General features: G+C 48.9%; 1 protein-coding gene and 1 long non-coding RNA gene across 8 annotated transcripts in view; one reads left to right on the top strand and one right to left on the bottom strand.

The window, feature by feature from the left end:
- Window positions 1–24373, top strand: part of Ptpre (protein tyrosine phosphatase receptor type E) — a 150791-nt gene that overhangs the window by 112428 nt on the left and 13990 nt on the right. For 3 of the 6 annotated variants that reach the window (XM_028772530.1, XM_028772531.1, XM_028772533.1), the window contains 12 exons: window positions 3913–4006; window positions 4245–4318; window positions 6174–6310; window positions 11174–11264; window positions 15280–15356; window positions 16032–16068; window positions 17238–17335; window positions 19864–19983; window positions 21391–21554; window positions 22134–22269; window positions 23166–23315; window positions 23517–23664. In XM_028772530.1, the coding sequence (XP_028628363.1) occupies window positions 3913–4006; window positions 4245–4318; window positions 6174–6310; window positions 11174–11264; window positions 15280–15356; window positions 16032–16068; window positions 17238–17335; window positions 19864–19983; window positions 21391–21554; window positions 22134–22269; window positions 23166–23315; window positions 23517–23664 (1326 nt within the window). Of the gene's footprint in view, window positions 1–3912; window positions 4007–4084; window positions 4174–4244; window positions 4319–6173; window positions 6311–11173; window positions 11265–15279; window positions 15357–16031; window positions 16069–17237; window positions 17336–19863; window positions 19984–21390; window positions 21555–22133; window positions 22270–23165; window positions 23316–23516; window positions 23665–24373 lie in introns of those variants that run through there. The other 3 variants (XM_028772532.1, XM_028772535.1, XM_028772534.1) reach the window with 3 other exon arrangements.
- Window positions 2576–5542, bottom strand: LOC114625245. 2 transcript variants are annotated; one of them, XR_003712037.1, is made up of 3 exons: window positions 5434–5542; window positions 3950–4046; window positions 2576–3516 (listed from the first exon to the last, which is right to left on the bottom strand). It is a non-coding gene; the product is annotated as an uncharacterized LOC114625245 (long non-coding RNA). The 2 variants fall into 2 exon arrangements; XR_003712038.1 differs by lacking the exon at window positions 5434–5542 and adding an exon at window positions 4171–4438.

Raw genomic sequence — 24373 nt, 5'->3', positions numbered from 1 at the left:
GACATGAGCATAGGTCCATCTGAGCAAGGCAATCCTCAGACAATTCTGGGGTGTGTCAAGTTGACAGCTGAAGCTATTAGGAGATGTCAGACACAACCAGGCAAAAATCAAAGTATCTAATTAATTCCATCTTAATCATCAAGCAGAACTCTCTAGATATTAGAAAAAAATCAAGTTAAAACGTTACTGTGCTTTTGCCTGACTAAAAGCGGAAAGATCATTAGCGGGCAGGAGAAAGTGTCTTCCTTGTAAACCCCAGGTGAGCGTAAAAGTCAGATGCTTTGGGAGGCCATCTGGGTATTTCTACTGTTGTTTGACAATGAGTGTAGGAGACACGAAGGTCCTCTTTTAGGAGATGCCATACAGAAACCCTGGTGAGACAAAGTGCTCAAGTTAGGGGCTGGAGAGAGGGCTCAGAGCACTTGTTGCTCTTCCAGAGGACCCAAGTTCCGTTCCCAGCACCCACATGAACCTTGAGAACTGACTGAAACTTCAGCTCTGGGGGATCAGATCCCCTCTTCTGGCCTACATGAGCACCTGCACACACGTGGTACAAATACACAAAGACATATACCCACCTGCAGACACATAAATAGGAATATTGCTTGTTTTAAGTGTAGAAATAGGAGTACAGGGAACAGCAAAGTGAGAAAGAGCCTCAAATACTCATGCAATCTGAGCCAGTCCAAAGTGTAGGACGGCAAGCAGCCAGAGCACAGAATGAAGAGGTTCACCTAGCATGGCAACTCTCCAGGAGCAATGAGAGAAGTCTATGTTTCATCTGGTTGCTTCATACATAGCATTTGTGTTGAGCTATGTCATCAAGTGGATGATTCTTTTTTTTTTTTTTTTTGGTTTTTCGAGACAGGGTTTCCCTGTGTAGCCCTGGCTATCCTTGAACTCACTCTGTAGACCATGCTGGCCTCGAACTCAGAAATCCGCCTGCCTCTGCCTCCCAAGTGCTGGGATTAAAGGCGTACGCCACCACTGCCCGGCTGGATGATTATAATCAGTTTGTCTGTTTTTCTTCCCTAACAATTTGTAAAATAACAGTCCTTCCTTCGATCATGCAATCTTGGATGCCAGGAGAGATTAGTGAGTCTAATTTATTTACCAAACCTATGTGTTCACGAGTTTAGCATCATAGAAGAAAAGGTAGTGGAAGATACACTCACAACTTCATGCTAGAGAAACAAAACAGTCCACCTATGTATGTTCACTCTGACTGGATTGTTTATCGTGGGCCTCTGGCCCAAGAAGCTTTGTGGACTAGATCTCAGAAAGTTCTCCAGAGCAGTCCTCCAGGGACTGTTGTCTCTTCCCAGAGCACAATTGCTCACTGTGCTTCCTGTGTGTCCTTTTCCTTTTCCTCTTCCTCTTCCTCCTTTAACTCTGCTTCCTCACTGGGGACCCTCTAGACATGTAGAATGTCCCTCATTGGAGGGATACTATCTGTTACAGATTGGTGCAGAGTTCCATAGTCTGGAGAGAGCTTCCCCAGGCTGGCCCATTCTCTTCTGCCTGGGTCCTTCTGACACAGCAGATGAGTCACTGGGGGAATCTGTGTCCAGAGTAAAACAGTGTCAGGCCCCACTGCACGAATAAACTATTGACTTTCTAGTGTCAGGACCAGATTCTGTGTAAACAAATGTGAATATACACACATATATGTATGCCTATGCCTAAAGTCTGTGTGAACACACATGTGCTCGCTTATCACATACAATCAGGAAACCCAGCAGAAGACTCTTTATAATCAGTTTGTCTGATTTCCCTTTAGGGAAAAGGCTGAACCATCTAGAGTGAGCCATCTGCAACTCCCCACTCTGGTCTTTTGCCCACCTCTCAGCCCCCAAGTCAGTGCGAACTGGAAACAGAATGTGACCATAGGATACCCTCTGGGAGACCTCATGCCTCATGGTGTTCATGGGAACACCACTGGGACCAAGGGGAACTACCCAGTATGCACCAGAATTTATTTCCTGACCCACGATGTTTATCAAAGTTCATGTTAAATCTAATTACTGACCAGCATCCACAATTTCAAAAATGTTAACATAAAGTATGGGCTTCTTCCTTTTCGGTATTTGAGGCAGGAAGTAGTCTGGACCCATCTCCCCATAGGCTCTGACACTGTAGCCAGGGCATGCTCCCTGTATCCCACCCAACCCAGCCTGGCTCTGGGTGTTCTGCTACCCTTGGGAAGCCTGAGAGGTTCTGGCTCTGATCTCTGCCTTCCTGGACAAAGCACATTAGAAGTGACAGAAACCAAATTGAGGGATAATGAGTTCCTCTGAGCCATCCTTCTGCCTGTATGACAATCTGTATAGGACTCGTGTCATCCAGCCCATGCCTTGTGGGATCCTCATGACTGTCACTGCAGCCTATACTCTGAGAACATGGACACAGAGGCTGGTCTCTCAAGTCTTTGACAGAGCCCAGGGGAGGATTGGCAGGGTCGAAGCCCCTCTATCTATGACAGAGTGGACCTTGTAGCCAAGCCAGTTTAGTGATTGCTTCTGCAGAGCAGAGGCTGAGCCAGAGGCTGACCTCTGGGCAATGCAGAAGTGGGTAGTTTCACCATGGTGACACACCGAGAAAAGACAGTGAGCATTTCCTGAAAAGAAGGAGGAGACTGCCCACTCGTTCTAGTGGCCTTTGACTAAAAATGGATGGAGTTGAATCAGGGTACCCTGAGCAGTGGGACTCTCTGGGATTGGCTTAACTCTGCCCTTCAGGGCCAGGCAGCTCTCAGCAGCCCAGGATAAATTTTATTCAGGTCCTAGTCTAGGGTATACCATTCCCTGGAGCCCCAGACATGGAAGTCTTGGGCCAGGCTGCTCCTAAATGGCTCCAGCTGGGCAGTGGGCAGGTTTAGAGTATCCCCTTGATGGAGGGATAGATAATCCTAGCTGTCTAATATATATATACCTGACCTTGTACATGATGGGAATCAGCTCCTCTGTGCCAGGGCCACAGATGACAGACTGTGGGTCATAGCCTCTAGATTACATACACAGGGATGGGCAAACCATGACATTTCAAGCTCCTTCCTGGAGCCCTGAGTTTCGATGGACTAGGGTGGCACATGGGAGGAAGGACATGAATCCCGCCACACACACTCAGCTAAGGAAAAATGCTTGGCACTTCTGAGACTCAGAAGGATAGAAGTCTAGCTACTGACCTCCAGGGCCTCCCATGGGGGACCTGCTCACTCCTGATAGCATGTGCTCACCGACTGCAGAACATAGCTCCTCTGGACCAGTTCACGACAGGAGCCACGATGGTTAATGGGAGTAGCAGGGTTTTGATGGAGATAAGAACTTTGTGGAGATAAGAGAGCACCCTAATAGGTTAAGAGAATCCATCTGCTGATGACCACAAGGTCACCAAAGCCAAGGTGCAAGGGCAGGAATACGTGTCTCTCTGAGGAAGGTGAGCCTGGGAGGTGTGAAGAATGGACGAGCAAGTTGGTTTCAGGAAGCCAGCAGTCTCTGTCACAAGGAGTTCACCACTCTGAAAAGCCAGGCCACAATGTGTCTGTATCTCAATAACTGTACCAAACTGTACCAAACCTTGGGGCCAGGCTGTTCCCTTATACCTGATGCTCCTGCTTCATCTGGGCTGAGACACAACAACTGTACCCTGAAGAGGAGCCACCTCCTCATTGAAGAGAGAGGCTGGGCCAGAAGTGCTTAGAGAAATAACTGACTAGCAGAGTACATTGGGGTATGAGGAAATCGCCCTTCAACAGGGTCCTTGAACAAGCCCCACCATTACACTTCTTTGTCCCCAGGAAAGGACTGATGGGAGTTAATTTGCAAACTATAGCATGGGGTGTGCTGTGGAAGTCCTTACCCCTACACAGGGTCCTGATGGGGTCTCTGCCCTCTACCACCCGCCCACCCACAGGCCCTCCGGACCCTGGCGCATCCCAGCCGCTGCTCACCTGGCTGCTGCTGCCTCTGCTCCTCCTCCTGTTCCTCCTTGCAGCCTACTTCTTCAGGTAGGAGTGTCCCCAGGCACTGACGTGCTCTAACCAGCTCCTATGAGGAAATGAGTGTGCTGGAGGCTGGGGGTGTGGGCCCAAACAGCTCAGACAGTGTCTGGCCAGGCCTGAGCTGCACACAGCTCAGCCATGAGCAGCAGAAAGAACTTTTCCCGGCTCACCTGGTGGGTATCACCACACTCAGGGCTTGGGGGTTCCCACTGTGCTGAGACCTAACACATCTTGTGCCTCTAAGGTTCAGGAAGCAGAGGAAGGCTGTGGTCAACAGCAACGACAAGAAGATGCCTAACGGAATCCTAGAAGAGCAAGGTATTGCACACTGGGTCCTGGTACAGGGGACAGGCTTTGGGCTGTCACTCAAGCTTGCCTCTCTCTCCAGCTCCTTCCTGGGCTCATGCTGCCACTTGCTAGTAACACAAAATTTCTCTGTTTTGGAACTTAGTGTGAGAGGTCGTTTTTTCTCTGCAAGGAAAGCGGATGTCTGAGACATTTCAGTTTGTGAGGTTTGTTTTTTTTTTTTTTTAAAGAGACCACACATATCCTGTCAGTTTAGCAGGGCTTCGCCAAGTAACATTTCTTATTGAGGCCTTTGAAATCATCCTGTGATTAGGCTCTAACTCATGATGAGAAGCGTTCAGTTGTCACTGTACTACCTCAGGATCACGCTGGAAAGGGCACTGCTCTGCCAAAGCTGTTCACTCTTGAGAAGGAGCGTCAGTTAGGGGACATGCCCAACTTAGATTCCAGCTGTGTTCTAACTTGTAAATGCTGCCTATAAAAACTTGTTTTTCTTTCTCTGTGTTTCAGTGGTAAGTCAAAGCAAAGGTTTTAAACGTGTAGGTTCTAGCTGAGGGGGGTGGTGGCACAGGCTTGTACTCTCAGTATTTGAAGGCACTTGTTGAGGCAGAAGCAACACAGATTCAAGGCCAGACCAAGCTACGTAGAAAGATCCTGCTTCAAATGACCAAGGGGCCTAGGGGATACAGCTCAGTGGCATAACACTTTACCCAGTGTATGCAAAGTCCCTAGTTTATAGTGACAATTAAAAACACAAAACACCGGCTTACAACAGTGGTTCCAGCTTTCTGTTATCACTTCCTACAGAGCTTTGCCTGCCTTGAGGTAACATGCATGTCTTCAGAACTCCAGTGACACTTTAGAACTCCCCCAAGGTAGTAAAGGAACTAACACAACCCCACAATGGGAAGAATATGAGCAAGAGGGCACTCAGCTGAGCTGTAGCATTGCAGGGCTTGGGGAACCTGCACATCCGCATAGACCATCGTTCGGCTCTGATACATCTCCATCCTGCATCCTGCCCTTCTCGCTCCCTGCACATCCCAGAAGTCAGTGCAGAGGGAAGAGTGTGGTTGGGGACAGGGGTGGGGGGTAGACAAGAAGCCCACAGGCTTCTACCAACTCACCTGGCTGCAGCTGAAGGGTGTCTCGGAGCAAAGTCTCAATGAGCTCTGCAGATGGGACAGGGCCTTTTGCAAAGGTGACAGCTGACTTATTCTACTGACCTTATAGAGCCAGCTCCCTCTCTGTGAAGAGAAACACCAATCCCTGGCACTGCTTGCACTGCATTCTGAGCTTGTTGGGGGGGGCCGGGGGGAGCGGGGGAGTGGTTAGTCAAAGCCCTTCACCCTACAGCCCATCCTCTCCTTTGTAGTATCCCCTCCTCCCCTGCCTCAAAGATGGCTTGTTTCTCTGCATTGTAATGAATGAGATTTAAGGAAGCTGGCCTGTGAGTTGCCAAGAAGGGGAGTCTGCAAGACAGAGATCCTGGCAGACCCCCATCTGTTCTGGAGCTTATACCCAGAGCTCTTCTCTGGACCTGGTTGCAGCATGAGGCTGCCATGGCCCTTGTGTGGAAGGAACATAGGCTAGAGGGAAGGCTGAGTAGTGGGTAAGCTTGCAAGCAAGAGTACGGTGTCTATGATGGACAGGAATGCTGCCATCACTTGCAGAAACTAGGGTGTGTTGGGAAGCAGATGTTTGATTCAGTTGCTCGGGGCTGGGTTAGCCCCAGGGTGAGCGATTTGAGAAGACTGATCCCCTCCCACTGTACAGCTCCATCAGGAATGCTGTCAGACCATCTGAGGGATGAGTCAGCCATGGGCAATGGAACTAAGTGGCTTCCCTGTTGCTCCTGGCCCTACAGAGCAGCAGAGAGTGATGCTGCTGAGCAGATCTCCATCAGGACCCAAGAAGTACTTCCCCATCCCCGTAGAGCACCTGGAGGAGGAGATCCGGGTGAGATCTGCGGATGACTGCAAGCGGTTCCGGGAGGAATTCAATGTGAGTATCCCAGGTCTCAGACATCTCGAGGAACAGCAGGACAGTGAGAGCCAGTAGTTCCAGGGACTCAGGGACTTTGTGCCACTTGTGATGCTGCTCAGAAGTAGGGTCCGGAGAGCCTGATCCCTAGTGTAGTGCCCCTCGCTGGTGCTCCTTGTTCCTTATGAAGTGAGATGGTTGAGCCTGATGCTCCTGGGGGTGCTGCCAGCTCCACTATTGGGTACCATGGTATGACAGCAGCTGTGATAAGCATATTATTCTGCCATGTGGTGCATAGTGCAGGTGGCAGTCTTCTGCTGAAGGCTACAGAGAGCCTCCCACAAAGCATCTTGTCATGGTCCCCAAGAGGTCCAGATTCTAATCAGGTCAACACTGGTGCCTCTAAGCGACCACCACGGCACGGTTCAGTGGTTATGGAGACTGTCTGCAGAGGATACTAGTTCATGTTCAGTGTGTGAGAGTCTCTGCTATATGGGATGAGTCACTCCCACACCCTCTGAGGAGCAGAAGCTCACTGAGACAGGCCTCTGCCCACTGACAGTCTCCATAGTCATTCTCAGAACTCTCAACTCAAGACAGGGTTCAGATTGGTCACCCAACCCTTAGAGTTTTTTTCATTTCCTTTTTCTATTTTAATTTTTTATTTTATCTGTATATATGTAAGTGCTTTGTATATGCATGTGCGTCACACGCGTGCAGTACCAGAAGAGGCCATCAGATCCCCTAGAACTGCACTTAGAGGTGGGTTGTAAGCCACCAAATAGGCTCTGAGAACTGAACCCAGGTCCTCTCCAAGAACAGAAAGCTCTTAATCTCTCAGCCATCTTTCCAGCCCCCAAGTTGTGGATTGTTTAATGTCTGTCAGATGGATAGGCATGAAGTGCTATTTTGGACACAGAGCCCCATACTGTTGGTGTTCTGAGGGGGGATTGTTCAGGTCTTCACCCCGTGTGCAGGGTTGGGAGCTGAATGATGGGCCTTAGCAAGAGTGGGTGTCCCTGGATGGCTGCCTTGGCCTGGCTCTCTCATAACAGCTATTGTACTTCAAGTCACTTCCAACACTACCACACGGTGCCTGGGGATGGAAGCTCTACGGCAACATAGATGTGAGCCTCCCAGATGACGAACTTTTTAAACAGTGCCGTGTAGTTGTTTCTAGAGAGGGAGCAGGGAGCCGACAGTGCTGACTGAGGCTTCACGCAAAGATGCCTGCGAGGGCATGGGAGGCGATGGTGGGCTTCACTACACTTCGCTTCACCACCTTCCTCTTTAGCTTGCTTCCCTTTTTATTGCTGCCAAATGTGTTTTCCTCTTTTTTTTTTCTTTTCTAAATGAGGTCATACTGAAAGACAGCACCAAGCACTGTTGTTTTGCAAATTTACAACTTAACACCAGAAGTTAATTCTCCATTTTTAAAATAACTGTCGCTCACATTGCTGGTAGGAGCTTGTCCCTCCCTGCATCTCCCACTTCCCCTTCCAGTTCTGCTGTCATATGTGAGGTGCCAGTGACCAGACTGCTAATGGAGGGTCTTGGAGTAGGCCAGGAGCGGGGACTTGGCTCAGGTACAGAATTCAAGAGGACAGGAAAAGCACAGCAGGCAACACAGGCCCCTGTTCAATAGCTTATTTAAAATATCAGAACGAAGGCAAGCGAAGGTGAAGAGAAGACTTGGTCACTCACAGGAGAGAACCACGTCTGTGTATCTCCCTGCTGCCCGGGGCTCCACCGTGGGTTGTTATCGAGCAGTTATGGATTCTAGCATTATTGAGCAGTGTGATGTTTTCACCATTATGAATTTTAAGCACCCAGTTAGCTTGTTAGAAAGGATGTGGCTGCTGGTGAGATAGCACAGCAGGTAAAGGCACTGGTGAGAGATAGCACAGCAGGTAAAGGCACTGGCAGCCAAGCCTGACAACCTGAGTTCAATCCCTGAAACCCCCATAACAGAAGGACAGAGCTGTTTCTTGAAAATTCAGACCACCACATTCATGGCATGGTATGCGTGTGTGTGTGTGTGTGTGTGTGTGTGTGTGTGTGTGTGTGTGTACACAGGCATGTGCACACAAGCAAATAAATGTTATCTAAAATTTTAAAGAAGAAAGCGTACGATAGAAAAGATAGTGCCTAGAAGCTCATTTTTGTTTGTTTTGGTTTGTTTTTCTTTTTTCTTTTTTCTGGAGCCACTGTAAATTTTATACCAGAAGCAAATGATTCCTTCCCCTGTCCCTCCCAGCCTGTCTCTATGTGGCCCTCAGTTGTAGAGTCCTGCTGCCTGTAGAGATACAGAGTAGGGTCAAAGTTCATGTAGCCTGGATCCTTTCTCCAGTGAGGAGCTGGGCCCATCCATGGCCTCACTCCTAAGATATCCCTGTCCAAATCAGTCAGGCCAGTTCCAGGGAACACATTTAAGTTCCCTACCCCTTCTTTTCTCTGGCTTGACACCCTCTTCCTAAGGTCATGGAAGGGATCTGGATAAGTCTCAACATGTATTTGGACATTCCTGTACTGTCAAGCCATGGTTTAGGTGGCCATGAACTTGAGAATAAGAAGGGGTTTGGCATTAAGATCATCAGAAAAGTGGGATGACTGTTGGAACCTGTTTGTCTGTGTGCTATCCTGGCCCGGAAGACTTGACCCATTTCCTTAACCTCTGCCTCAGTTTCTTCATCTGTGAAGTAGGGATTTTCCCTGCCCTGTGGAGTTTTGGTAACACTTAAACCAATAAGTAACAGGTAACGTACAGATAAGATGTTATCTGCTAGCTCCTCTGGAAAGGTAGATCTCTATCCTGTTTCCAGTTTCTGACTTCAGTCCCAGTAAAGGAGGCTCCTGTGCAGTGAAAACCTCTCTTTGGTGAATGTCTTCCCCGGCTCTGTACCAGCAAGCTGTGTCAAGTCACCAGCCTGGGACCTTCCCTACCATACAGTAGAAATATACACAGAAGGCGTTATTTATTTACAGAGGGGGTTGTTTGTTTACAGAAGTCCCAGCACAACACACAAACCAGAGCTATCCTCTGTCCTCTAGGTCTTGATGAAATAAACCAGACCTCCTAGAGAGTACACAAAGAGTCATTGCAGGCTAGTCATCCCCAGGCACTCTTACTTCCCTGGGGCTACCAAGCAGCTGAGAAACCTGAGGTACTCGGTAGCCTGACAGCAGGAAAACATGCTGGGCCCAATCTGTGCGGGGAAGACTTTTCAGCTTGCTTGTATCTGGGGTTATGAATGGGGGACACAGAGAACTCTGCTCACCTTCCCCTAGTCCTATCCTCCAGGAGCCTGGGAAAGCAAGGTGAACCACCTCTTCTCTATGGCCCACATCTCAGAAGCACACAGCTGTGGAAGGGGCAGCCAGAGCCTGATTCCTCTTTGCACTCAGGCTCCACTGGCCATCACATTGCTGCTATCTTGCCTTCCTTTGTTTAATCCAGTTTGTTGCTTTTAGTAAGCCTTATTTTTAGAGCAGGTCCAAGTATGCAGAAAAGTCACATACGCCCTGGAGTGTTCCCGTGTACTCCGTCCCTCCCATGGAGCATGTCCCTCTGTCACGGGCCCTCTACAGGGTCGTGGTTTACGTGTTACAATTAATAATTGCTGTTGGCAGTGTTATCACTAAGCCCCTAGGATCTGCTCATTCTGTGAGGTTTACCAGATGCATGGTTTCATGTACCACTGTGACATTAGTGTGACATTAACACCACAAGTTCAGTGTCCACTCAGAGACAAGAGGAAGTGCCAGGCCAGCTCTGGTAGTGAGTCTGAGCTCAAGGAACCTAGGTGTTCATAGCTAGGGACAAAGTTGACAACTCCTCACTGGCATTGCTAGGATGACCTCTGATTGGTCCCTCCACACTGGCTCAGGCAGAGCCTCTGTCTGTGGCTATGAGATGCGATGGACCCAGGGCAGAGGAGTGAGGTGCTCTTACAGCATCCTAATGGAACTCAGCCCCTGTGGGAACTGAGTCGGCCACTGAAGAAGCTCCTGTCTGCTAGAGGGAGGTCAGCGCCCAGATATAAAATGAGAACAATCTCAGGACATCATGGATGTCATCGGAGGCTGCTCTATGAAGCCAGATCCCAACTCCCAGGGCCTTAAAATGGGACACAGAAAGCAAGAAGGTCCTCATGTTTCCCTGTGCTTGAGCAAGGGGCTCCTTTCAGGCTATATTACCAAGGTCTGTCTTTTCAGTCAAGTGATGCTAAGAACATTTCTAACACTGTTCATTTGGTCTGGTTCCGTGTCATCTGATCATAGGCAAGTTGTAAGGGAAGCCATGTATTTTTTCTGTGCTTACCATATCACAAACACGTCTTCCTTGGAGCCCAGGGGTCCTAGGTCCAACCAGAAGCAGGTTTAATGTTGAGGAATATGATTTAAAGTTCAAGGTGCTCCTTACCCTGGCTCGTCTGAGCACAAAGAGGAGCCCAGAAGCAAGCAAACAGCAAACAGCTGGAGGGAACCAAAAATCAGAGACAGGTGGCTTCCATGGTAGAAGGAAGTAGAAACCCACGTGTCCACTTTACTCCCAGATGTGACAATTCTCAGTTTTATCATCGTGGCAAACTGAAACTTCTCTTTTCACGCTGATTCTCCTAGGCTGGGCCTAGACCTGTGTGGACTAGGGCATGATAGGCTGTGTTGTGAATGAGTTCCTGACCTCACAAAGTTTAGGATCTAGACAGAAGACCCTGAAGAAAGCCTAGCTCTGTGTATCATTCATTGTCTCCCAAGTGTGGGACCTGAAGAGGGACGTGGATGATGGAAAGATGGTAGTTTTAATTCCTGGGCTTGGTAGCAAAGCTGACAGGAACTGGGGTTTAGATTCATTAGTGTTCAATCAACTCTCTTTCTTTCCAGTCATTGCCATCTGGACACATACAAGGATCCTTTGAACTAGCAAATAAAGAAGAAAACAGAGAAAAAAACAGATACCCCAACATCCTGCCCAGTAAGACTTGTTGTTGTTTATTGTTTGTTTTTGCACGGTCTGTGACATGCTGGTTACACTTGGCACTGCTTTGCAGCTTGCTGGTGATTATGTTGCGACTACCTGTTCCAGGGAATCTAGAGCCACCCTGCCTGAGTGCCCATTTCCCTGAACAGGGTGTGGACATCTTTGCTGCTGCTGGCCACTCTGGTTGCTAACCATACAGGAAGCAAGCTGGGCAGGAACGTTTCTCACAGACTTAGGCACCAGCAGGCAAGGCCTCTCCTGCCAGATTCAGTCCTGAATACCAGTCTAGGCCTGCTGGTGGCCTTGAGCAGTACCTTCCTTCCTAGTTAGTGTTTGATTAAACCAGAAACAAATCCTCAATGAGATTTATGGTCCAGAACCAAAGACCAAGATGGTAGAATGAAAAGCCCACACGGGTTTGGCACCCTTGAGGTGCTAAACAAACCCAGTTCTAACTTCAGCAGGAAACAGCAACTATGAGCTGGGGAGTGTGGTTGCCAAGGAAGTGTGAGAGTTAGGGTGAAGGCTGCTGTGGTCTGGGCATCTCGTGACCTGCTGTTGCTGGCTGAGTCTAGGCCTGAGGTGCCTGTCTCACCGCCAGGACAAACCCTGCATGTTCCCAGCAGACTTTTCAAAAGCTAGAGCAGGAGGGTTGCAACACCCTGCCAAGCCCACAGCCCTCCCATTCTCCCAACCACAGCGTCACCCTTCAAGCCCAGAGAAGAGCAGCCTTAGACAGCTCCACTAAACTTGGGCTTGAATCCTGAACAGAGCTCTCCTACTGGTCTCAGAGACCTTTGCTCTTAAGGAATGCCTGGTGGGGAAAAGGCCTCTGTCAACTTTAGTGTGCTGTGAGTACATGGAGCTGTGACCTGTCCAATATATGATCCTAGATTTCTAGCACTTTCTGGAAGTAGCTCTTCCCTGCCGCTCATACATAAGGCTTATAAACAATTTTTTTGTAAAGGTCACCATGATTCTAGGACCCAGCTAAACCTAGAGTAATTAACTAATAGGTTTTTGTTTGTAAGGGCCAAGGGAGGAAGGCCAGGCTGTGAGGATGGCTCAGCCCAAGTTTAGACTCTGGACACGGTAGCTTTTCTACTGGGTGGGTTCTGGAGATCCGAGGAAGCTACTGCTATGTCTCAGTAGCTCAAAGAGCAAAATGTGTCTGGGCTCTTTAGAAAAGTTTATGTCAACTGATAATTGTGATTCTCAAAGATCCATTTTGATTTCTAATTCAATACTTCCGCTTCCTTTATGAGTTTAATATATGCTTTGGTTTGGTCTTCATGTGTTTAGGGCCACCTTAGGGCCAAAGACATTCAGGGCATCCTGCCTAACTTTATTATTAAACCTACTATCCCCTAAAGCTAATACCCAAAGTCTTAACCAAGAATATTTCTGAGCCTGTAATCCTAGTAGCCTCCAGGCTGAGGCAGGAGTCTCTCTAGATAGAGGCCAGCCTGGACTATGTGGCAAGCAAGACCCTGTGTCAATGGGGAAGGGAAAATGACAGGAGTGAGAAAGGGGGAGAAAAGAAAGGAAAAAAAAGATGAAGACAGACACAGACAGAGAGGGGAGTGCTAGTTCCTGGTGAGAGCTCAGGAACAGAATTCATGACTAAGTTCCTGCAACAGGCACAGGTGGGGTTCTCAGCTTACCAAGAAATCACTCTAGCAGAGGCCGGGAACCTTCCAAAATCTTCCTGCTGTACACAAGACTGGGTTGGATTACAGAAGAAAATCAGCCTGCTCTTTCTCCATGTGAAAGTGTGACAACACTCTTAAACAGTCCTGCTCAATGTCCCCCATAAGTTCCCCTACTCCTGCCCCAGGGTGAGGGCTAGCCTCATCCCTTCCTACTCACGGGTAACACCTGGCTTGGGGTGTCGGCAGCTCTGTGATTCTGTGGTACACAGAGAGCTCTCAGGACTATGGGTACATGGTGTGTTTCACTGGGGTAGTGGGCTGTTTGTTGTTGAGTTTTCTATAGTATGGAAGCATCATGCCTGTCAAGGACCAATAGCAGCATCCAGTTAAGGAGAGACACGCCTGGCTACATTGAAGTTGTTGGTCCTGCTGGGGCAATACAATGGGCTGAATGTCATGGAGCCAGATTAGGATCAGCAAGGGGGGATGGGAGGACCCAGTGCCCACAGCTCCAGGTGTCCCCGACCCTCCTAGTATACCCCAAGCCAGAGCAGACTTGCAATAGGTTCAAAGATGTCCCTAGGCTGAAGTGTAATGTTGGCTTAGCCTGGGATTCCCAAAGATTCAGGTACTCTGTGTTCAAAAGGCTAAGCACTTGCATGCCTGTGGGGACTCTGTGGCAGCAGCCCAGTGGCCCTCTGCTGGGAGGATACCACTACTAGTAATTTTAGAAAGTAGTGTTCTGACAGCAAAGTGTGACTTTTCAGAGCGTAGACCGATGAATCTGTTAGGAGATGTGAAGGTCCAAGGCCATGCAGGTGCCATTTTGCCCTGTGTTTCCAGAACTGTCCCATGGTGTAAGTCATTCGAAAATCTCTTCAGCCCGCATGACATGTGCTATGACAATAGCTGTTTCCATTCTTGAACCCCTGAATGGGAGTGTGTTGATATGTGGCAGCGGATTTGAGGTTTGTCATCCTGGCCAGCATGTGTGGGCTAGGGTTTGTCATCCTAGCCAGCATGTGTGGGCTAGTCAGTGTCCCCAGAGATGTGCCATCTCCCCACCTCTGCCCAGAGTTGGAAAAATACACCTCAGCAGTGAAACTCAGAGAGTCTGAGATAGCACACAACAGTTCAGCCAATAGCCTTCTTTGTAATAAGGGACACAGCCAGGGCCCAAACTGGCCTGAAACTCTCAATCCTCCTACCTCAGCCTCCTCAGTGCTGGGACTACAGACCTTTCCACATCAACCACCGTTTACACAATCTGTTGATGCTGAGGTACAGCAGCAGCTTCTGTGGAACAAAGGCCTCTGGAGGAACAGGAGTCACAATTATAGTGCAGCCCTGACTATAGGTCCCTAGTATGCAGTACATCACCACAACACCCCACACCCCACACTCAACACCACATACTACCATCTCACATACACCATGAACAGTCCACTCTAACACATATCACACCACATATACACACTGTACCATACACCACACATCATAAACTCACAATCAGCATGTCCTACCATACAGCACATACTTAGCACACTCAAGCATATGTACATACCACGCATGTATAACACACAATACCACAAAAATATACACACTACATACATGCAGCACATATAACTATACAACATATACTTAGCACATGTAAGTATATGTATATACTATGCATGTAAAACATACAATACCACAAAAATACACACACCACACACATACAGCACATTTAATTCTCAACACACACCCCAGCACACACATGTATATTGTATGATACATTCTTAACATAGATCACACGTGTGTAACACAACACATAACACACAGTACCACAAATATGCATGCACAGACACACACACACACATACACACACACACAGAGTTGGCTTCCTTCCCACTCTGGAAAATGCCCCATGGAGCCAGCTAGACTCCCATAGTCAATGATCTAACATGGGCAAACCCAGCTTCCCTCCAGCACTGGGGCAGATGGTGAAGGATGGATATTGGAATTCAGAGTCCCAAACATTTTACTCACTTGTCCTCTGGAATGAAAAGAGCTAGTCCTGTATCCTGAGGTCCCCTGTGTGCACCTGTGTTGTTAATGTTTGGACCCACTGTGAGAACATGACCACTACACTCGCTGCTGTCTGCTTGTGTGATCGTGGGGTCTCCTCTCTTCCTCCTCTAGCTGAGGCACAAGTGAACGAGCCATGCAGGGCTTGCCAAGGCAGGGTAACCCACACTGACCTCAAGGGGAGGTCTGGTTATGTCCTTCCAGTGACTGACTCTTGGGTAAAGGACACCCCAGGCTTCTGTAGCTCCTTGTTCTAACATCACGGACTTTTTTTTTCTGCTTTCCCCCAGATGATCATTGCAGAGTGATTTTGAGCCAAGTGGATGGAATCCCCTGCTCTGACTACATTAATGCTTCCTACATAGATGTAAGTTGACTGATTTCCTTTTCTCTGGCTTAGCATGACGCCAACTGAGCATCCAGGGGCTGAGTTTAAACCATGAAGCGTAGGTACCCACCACTCTAATCCTGAGCACTTGTGGTCACACTGAGAGCATGAGGCCATTGTGCTTTCCCAACTTGCATCTGCACCAGAAGTCACAAAGATAACAAATCCAGTGAGGCTAATGACCCCAGTGGATGCTGGAGGTTTCAGTCCGGCCTTACAGTGCTGACAAACTAGAACCCACCAATGCATTTGACTAAATAAACCACAGTGGGCCATGGAATTTAGTTATCTTTGAAATATCATTCAAAGTTTTAAATTTATTACTTAAAATATAAAGAAATAAAGGGGTTTGTACACATGAGCCCATTTAAAAACACCGATCAGTATGTTGTATCTCTCTCTGTGTGTGTGTGTATGTGTGTGTGTGTGTGTGTGTGTGTGTTTGTGTGTGTGTGTAAACAAAAACACAGTAGTACAGGCCACAGGAAAGAGACTGTTATCTCTGAAATTGCTGGAGTTTTTGTTTGTTTGTCTTCATGTTACTTTTTCTGTTTTCTACGTTCTCTCGAGTGAATCTTTCCTCCCCTTCTATGTGCAAAGTGCCCTAGTCAAAGATAGTCCTGAATAATTATGAGTCTGACTTCATTTTTCTAGGGCTACAAAGAAAAGAACAAATTCATAGCAGCTCAAGGTAAGCGTTCAATTTCGTTCATATCTACATAGTATTTTTATAGTGATTTGAATATCTAATTGCCAACAATACCAGTGATTCGTATTAGCTTTTCATGTGTGTGCACCATTGTATCACTGTGTTAGACACACATACACACACCACACACACACAGCACACACACAGCACACACAGCACACACACACAGCACACACACACAGCACACACACACACACAGCACACACAAGGGGCCTCTGATTACCGAGACTCATATCCATAGATAGCTGACTTCTCTCAGCTGTCTGAGTTCTGAAAGGCTTCTACTTTGGATGGAGGACAAAATGAAGGGCTGCTAGATCAAGGTCATAGCCACTGTGGTGGTTCAGCTACAAAATCCTGTCCTTACCCTTACACCCAGTCCCAACCTGTGCTTAGAGAACCTTCTAGTCTGACAGGGGCTGTCCTTTTGGGAAGGTGGCGCAATTCCCCAGGGATCAGTGAAGCTGAAATGTGACTTCCCTTCCCCCTCTCCAAGGCTGGATTTCCTTGAAATAGAAGCACTTGTATTAGGGGACTGTGCCCCCTGTGAATGAGAGAAAACTGTCAGATGTTGGTGTAAGCATCACTAAGGCCTGTATTTCTCTCATAAGCACCAGCTTGTCAAAGAAGGATTTCTCTGTCTCCTGTTCCCTTCTCCTCAGCATAGAAGTTTTAGCCTTAGGATTGCAAGACAGTTGTTATACCCCTAGGCACTGTGTCATATTCAGACAGGAAGTGGACAAAGGGCAGAGGAGGTTCTTCTTCCTGATGCCTCCCCTCCCTCTTCTTCCCTGTCCCTCCCCTCCTTCCTTCTCCCTGTCCCTCTCATCCCCCGAAGCACACATGTGCTCACACTCACATTCCAGTTTAGCAGTTCTGGAGGGGCATGTAACGCTGAGGGAATCGAGCATGTGGTGGCTCCAAGCCACTATGAATGCAGAGTGAACATGGCCCTCGACCTTCTTCATGTGGTCCCCTATTTTTTTTTTTGCCCGTGAATTAGCATAGCCACCTAAATTCTGCCTGGTTGCACAGAAAGCATCCAGGCTTCAAGGACAGTCATGCACCTGGGTAAGGTGTGATCCTTCCAAGGCTGAATTCATGGACAGTTTAGATGACTCCTTCACCCAAACCCTCCCCTCTGCACACAGGCCCTAAGCAAGAGACAGTGAACGACTTCTGGAGAATGGTTTGGGAGCAAAGGTCAGCCACCATTGTCATGCTGACAAACCTAAAGGAAAGGAAGGAGGTAAGCTCCTGGTACTGATCCTGCAGCCTTTCTTTGTGACCCCACACTCTCCAGGGAGGCTGGGGAGAGGGGGCGGTGGGGAGAAGACAAACAGCACTCAGGCCTTCCAGCACCCTATCTTGAAGTCAATTCTCCGAGTTTCTACACTTCACTGTCCTGCTCCAACAACATAAGGAGCCAGAGGTTCCCTTCTTTGTCTGAGGATCATCATGGCTACCCATGACTCTAACCCTACTGGAGAGGAACAGGTTTTAGAGTGAAAGGTACCAATTGTTTCATATGTGATAGGTCTGGCTGCCAATGAACACCACTGAACAAGTCTTTCCTAGACTAGAGAGATGGCCTCCAACGGGAGGATTGTGGAGGATGTGAATGAACAGCTGAATTTGAAGCATCAGCTAAGAATGAGCGGTACAGTTGCCTGGTCTAACAAGACAGACTCTGGTAGCATCTGCTGAGCCTGTGTCTCCATTTGCATTGCCAGGAACTGGCCCTGATGCAGGCTGGAAGGGAGAGCAACAGAGCCCTGGGAGATTTGAAGCCTGACAGACTTGTTCTCACAGAACTCTTTTTCCAAGTAAAGGGGGAATTGGAAGCCTGAGGGAAGCTTCCTCAGGTGGAGAGATCCAGCTGGTAGAGTGTGCTTCTAGCATATTCCAGCATGAAAGCTCAGCTTGGCAGAAGGTATCTGCCTGCTGGGCCCCCACTCAGGGCTTCCCCCCATAGGTGGCACTAGCCTGGTCCTAACGGTACCCTATGGGCAAGGCCTACAGGATGTGAGTGGAACAACTGTTTTTGGGATGCACAGGAGAACAAGAATGGACTCACACAACGTGCAGCAGAGCCATCTTGTTCCCAGAGCACCTAAATGGTGGCCTCCATATCCAACAGCACAGGGAAAAGCCTCCAGGGGCCGTTTCTAGTTTTCTGATCTGTCAGAGAGAGGACAGGCTTTGTTTCGTTGTTGATACGGCAACGGGGACAGATGGGGACTGCTTCTTACTTACTGCATGACATCTACCCTTGTTGTCCTTTGTCACCAATGGAAAGAGTGACAGAAGCAAAACTATGGTGGAGCTCTCACATAGCCATCCTGTTCTGTGAGATGGGACCCCCGGCTTCCGTAGACAGGGAGTGACCCTCACCAGAGCTCTTGAGTCTCTGTGACCAACTGCCCACAGAGTGGGTCCCCTAGTGTTGCTTATCCAAAAGTCCAGCACTGTATCCCTAAGCAGAGGCAGAGGAGCTCTATGGACTTCTGTCCCCCTGTGTCCTTGTAGTGTCATCCACGTCAATCTCTCCTAGAGCCTCCTGTTATATTTTCCTGGCCCTGTGACTTGGGGTTGCCTGCTGGTTCTCTTCATTGCACTACCTCAGATGGTGTCATTTCTCAAGAGAGTTCCTTTTCCTTGGTGGCTTGCATTGTGGTTGCCATGATGTCCACATCCCGGGTAGAGCATTGCAAAACCCAGCTGGCATCTTATGAACTGAGAATAGGACAGCCAGGAGCTCACTGGAGCCTGAGACTCCTTTCCTATCTTTGCAAGAGTCATTCAGGGAAGAATTGCTTGAGAGTCATCAGAGCCTCCAGAGGAACCATGACTCACCCAGACCAGACCCTTTGAGTGTCACTATGGGCCACACCCTGATGCCCTGTGACTGTAGGTCAGCTTAGGTCAGGATACAGGGAGGGGTAATGTTTATCCCATAGTGTTGTCACAGGGACGCTGGTCTCCATGGTGCCAGGCACCTTTTTCTTTAGGAGCATATCGATCCTGAAGAACTGGCCAATGTGCTGAGCCCTTCACTGGTCATTTCTAGGACAAGCTGTGAGGTGCCTGGAAGGCTGATTCAATTTTAGAGATTTCTCCAAGGAAGATTGTGCAGTTCTTTTCCCTTGGGGATTGGAGGGCCAGGGGTTGGAAGGGGGGTGAGTGGGTGGTGGTGATCACCATTCATTCATAGGCTGTGCTGATGAACAGCTTACTGTCTGTTAAATGCTGGGGATTTGGGAAACACAGGGTGCCTGGGGCTTGTCTTCTGTACAGAGCTGCCTCAGTGGCCTGGAGCACCTCAGGGGTTCCCACGTTAGTGTGCCATACAGAGTGAGTGGCCTGACCAGAAGGAGAACAGAGAGTTGGGCCCCAGGGACATGTCTAGGGAAGGCATTCTGAAAGTGTGGAGGCAAGGCTCACTTGAGCCAGATGGTTGTTGGGGGTCAGACTCCCTAACTCTAAAGTGGCTTCAGCATGGACAGCCATGGCTGGTGTAATAGGATATGAGAGATGAAGGGGTGAACAAATAAGATATTACTATGTCCTACCCCAAAGCCACTCTGCTTGGTCCACAGCCACATTTGCCACCTCAGAGGCTTCTCGTTGCCCTTTATAACCGACACACTCATGCAGAGCCATGCTTACAGCTCGTGATACATGGACTGCTGACTCAGTTACTAGACCTTATGCAAATGGTGGAAGGCCACGTCCTGAACTGTGTCTTGACTCTTTTCCTCCAATTGCTCTTCACAGGAGAAGTGCTACCAGTACTGGCCAGACCAGGGTTGTTGGACCTATGGCAACATCCGGGTGTGTGTAGAGGACTGCGTGGTTCTGGTGGACTACACCATCCGAAAGTTCTGCATCCATCCGGTACACACGAATGTCTCATTTGGCTTCTCGGGAGCAAGGTTGGGGGCCTTTACAGTGAGAAAAGCTGCCCCACCTCAACCCACTCATAGCATGGCAGAAACTCTCACAGAGACTGTGGTTGCAGGACTGGAGCATGTGACAGACTGGGACAGGATTAGTGGGTCAGGGACTTGAATGAGCAGAGTGCTGGGTACTGTGACTCCCGGCAACTGTACTGGGCCTCCCCAGAAGGTGGGTGAGCCAGCTGGAGAGGTAGAGGATTCAGTGGGCGGCCTTTCCCACTGCACCAAGCAGGCACTATGCCATTGAGCTATACCTAGGGTCCAGCATGATGTCTTTTACCCTTGTGTTGTGAAGCAAGATTGTTTGTGTGCTTGCTTGCTTGCTTGCTTGCTTGCTTGCTTGCTTGCTTGCTTGTTTGAGACATGTCTCGCTATGTGGTCCATGCCAGCCTGGAACTCTGTATATAGACCAGGCTGGCTTCAGACTTTCAGAAATCCACCTGCCTCTGCCTCCCAAGTGTTGGGATCAAAGACATGAGCCACCATGTCTAGTGACAGAATTGTTTTATAATGGTGTCAAAATTAGGTTCAGACTCTCCTCAGTATTTTTCTATGCTCATTTCAAGGCAGCCTTCAATCAAAATGCTGGCGCACAAAGCAGATGAAATGAAGCCTGCAGAGACAGGCTATTTTATTAGGAATAAAATGGAGAGCAATTGGTACGATTGAGTTGCAAAAATCTGAAAGAAGTTTCTAGAAGCCACTGAAGAAGGATGCTGCAGTGAAAGGATGGGCTGGGGGTCTAGCTCAGTGGTAGAGCATGTGCCTGAGGCATCCCAAAATTGTTAAATTGTTATCCCTTGCTGGGGTACAGAGAAAACACACACACACACACACACACACACACACACCACATCTTACTACTAAACACACTGGTATTGTCATCTTCCACCATCAGAGGCAGGAGAACCATGCTGCAAAGGCTTGAAGAATCTATGAAGGAGGGTCGGGAGGTCTCCAGTGTGTAGGCCTCATCCTTCCTTCCCACAGTGACTCTTGGAGACTTAAGTATGCTAGCAATGACTCAGGTACCCAGGAGTAAGGTGGGACTGTGCAGACAGAGCAGCCAGGCCCACTCGCAGCTGGAATACATGAGCATTAAGACCAGCTTTTGGGATGTGTGGCTACTGGGATCTTGACCTGGGTATAACCAGCTATGCAAGCCTTTTGTCAGCCAAGAGCTGTGAATTGTCATGTCTGGTACAGTACCCCTGCACTCCAGGGTTCTCTGTGTTTGCAGATACTTACCTGGCATGAGCCCCACTGTCCTTCAGAAGGAGATGCTAAGTGGTCAGGATAAGGTGCTTCCACCTCCCACCTCTCACTTCCCCTTTATCCCTCACAGCAACTCCCCGAAGGCTGCAAAGCTCCACGGCTGGTCTCCCAGCTTCACTTCACCAGCTGGCCTGACTTTGGGGTGCCGTTTACTCCCATCGGAATGCTGAAGTTCCTGAAGAAAGTGAAGACACTCAACCCCTCACATGCTGGGCCCATTGTGGTCCACTGTAGGTATGTCAGGGAGGGGCCAGCCACAGTGTGGAGAGTGGCCAGTGGGGCAGTGATGGGGTGGGCAGAGATAGGGCTGGAGAGCATGAAGTCTCACAACAGATATACCCAGAGCTGTGTGTGGAGACAGGAATTCTAGCCCCACTTGGTCTTTGGAGCACAGCCCAGTGGTGCCTGAACAGACCCCCACTATGTAAAACTCTTCAAGGCTGGCAGGCCCAGGTTGATGGCTGGAGCTGGAGCTCTGGGCAGGTCCACTGACCTTGCCTTCTGTTCTACCTGATATCTTGAGGATCACTCAATTCCCATACCAGGACACACACACACACACACACACACACACACACACACACACACACACACACACAACCTTCAATGTCTCTAGTCCCGAGATAAATTACCGGGGCGACAGTGCCCTCTGGTGGCCATACATAGACTTGCTCCTTAGTCTTCTAAGTTGCACCCTATTTAATTTTGCCCTAGGCTGTGTCCTTTGTCCCCCAGGTTCAGGCATCTTCCCAGGCTTGCCATTTACTTCAGGGGAATGTGACTCACAAGGTGGCATCTTTCTCCTCCCTGAAGCGCGGGCGTGGGTCGGACTGGCACCTTCATTGTGATCGATGCCATGATGGACATGATACACTCGGAGCAGAAGGTTGACGTCTTTGAGTTTGTGTCTAGAATCCGCAATCAGCGCCCTCAGATGGTCCAGACAGATGTGAGTGGCATCTCTTCCTGCCCTGGCCTAAGCGTCACAGAGCACTCAGGTGCCTTTGCACCACTCCATGGGACCATTTAAAATTTTTTTTTTTTTTACTTTTTTGTTGTTGTTGTTTTGTTTTGTTTTTACAGTACCAAGTATTGCACCTGGTCTGTCATGTGAATTCACTCTATGACTGAGCTATACTCTCAGCCGTCCCTTTACTTCCTGAGACTCAGTTTTACTGAGCAGCCCAGCCTGGTTTTGATCTGACTCTGGAGCTTGGGTAGCCCTTGAACTTGTTGTCTTTGTCTCAGCTTCCCAAATAACTAGAATTTTAAACCAGTGCCACCAGGCCCAGCTTGTAGGTCTGATTTTTGCTGTTATTGGTTTGTTTGTTTGTTTGTTTGTTTGTTTGTTTATATCCCAAATGCTTTCCCCATCCTCCCCCTCACAGAGTCCCTCCTCTCATCCCCTGTCCCCTTCAACTCTGAGAGGATATTCCCCCTACAATCACCCCACCCTGGTACATCTAGTCTCTACAGGATTAGGCACATCCTCTCCTGCTGGTAGGTCTGGTTTTAATAGGCAGGTGGCCACAGGCTATGAGCATGCCCATTGTCAGACCTGGTGTGCCTCCCACTGTGTCATTAACTCCCATGGAGTCAGACTGGTGACCCTGATTCTTGGTATGTTCATATGCCATGGCAGTGATTCTAAGCAGCTGGCATAGCCCCCGGAGCCCTCGGAGGTCGTGGCCATTGCTGTCATCTTATTTTACCCTAGTCGACCAGTCCACATGGTCACTAATGGGCTTTTGCTCCTTGGCCTTATCTTACCAGTAGAAGGAGAAGTGAGAGCCCCCTGAGCTCAGGGCAGTCTTGAGTAGCATCCCCCACCCCGTCTCCCTGCAGGTTCAGTATACATTCATCTACCAAGCCTTACTGGAATACTACCTCTATGGGGACACGGAACTGGATGTGTCCTCCCTGGAGAGGCACCTGCAGACGCTACATGGCACAGCCACCCATTTTGACAAGATCGGGCTGGAGGAAGAGTTCAGGGTGAGTGCTACAAAGCAGCTTCCGTGCCCTGAGGGGCTGGGGGTGGCCAAGGAGCCAAGAAAAAACGGTGTCTACTTAAATGAAGCCTCTTGAGCTCAGAAAGTTAGGTGGGTGCGTATCACGTTGTGGGGAAGAACGACGATGTAGAACCACTTAATCTCCCAACATCAAGGCAACTTCTGGAAACAAACTTCTGGGCAGGTCTCCTGCTGCAGGTCTGTCATGCTCTGCTCTAACTACATTGCTTGGCTGCAGAAACTGACCAACGTGCGAATCATGAAGGAGAACATGAGGACGGGCAACCTGCCTGCCAACATGAAGAAGGCCCGTGTCATCCAAATCATCCCATGTAAGGCAGTGGGCATGTACACCTCACGCGCTGGACCACCTACCTTTGTACATCATGCTAGGGAACAAGTGCCTCTGGATGTAGTTCTAGGAGATTGGGTGCTGTGTCTGATGCTAGGGAGAAAGGACTCTCCTGGGGGCACTCTGAGGGACCTCCATGAACCCTTGAGGGTATCAAGTGGTACCTAGAATATAGCTCAAAGGCAAGACACCAGAGCTTCTGTATAGGGAAGGTTCCCTGGGACCTAAAATGCTTGCCTCAGATGAGACCTGATGCCTCACCAGTGCTTTCTGGAGGCCCCTCTCCCCTTACATAGTGGGGAGTAAGTTGCACAGCCAAGAATGTCAAAGGACTAAGTCAGACCAAAGGTGAATTCAGCTGAGCCCTTCCTGGGGAAAAACAACAAAACAAAACAAAAACAACAAAATAACTTGCCTTGGGAATTTCATACACTTTCCTGGGGTAGAGTCAACTCTAGTCTGCCTTTGAGGATCAGGATAACTGAGGCAAAGACCCACAGTCAGCAGGAACCCACAGCCGCCCCTGCCAGCAAGGCATGAAGAGATATCTAGGAAAACACAACTAGAGAAGCACGTGGGAAGCACAGGCTTGAGGAGAGGGCAGTTCAGGTCACACACTGCTTTTCCATGCCTTCCATGGAGCTGAGGCTTAGCAAGTACCCACCAAAGTTGAATATCTGTAAGCAGGC

Source organism: Grammomys surdaster, unplaced genomic scaffold (genome assembly GCF_004785775.1).
Source record: "Grammomys surdaster isolate TR1022 unplaced genomic scaffold, NIH_TR_1.0 214, whole genome shotgun sequence".
NCBI lineage: Eukaryota > Metazoa > Chordata > Mammalia > Rodentia > Muridae > Grammomys > Grammomys surdaster.
The sequence above is the reverse complement of the archived record's forward strand: the minus strand, read 5'-3'. Positions and strand labels throughout refer to the sequence as shown.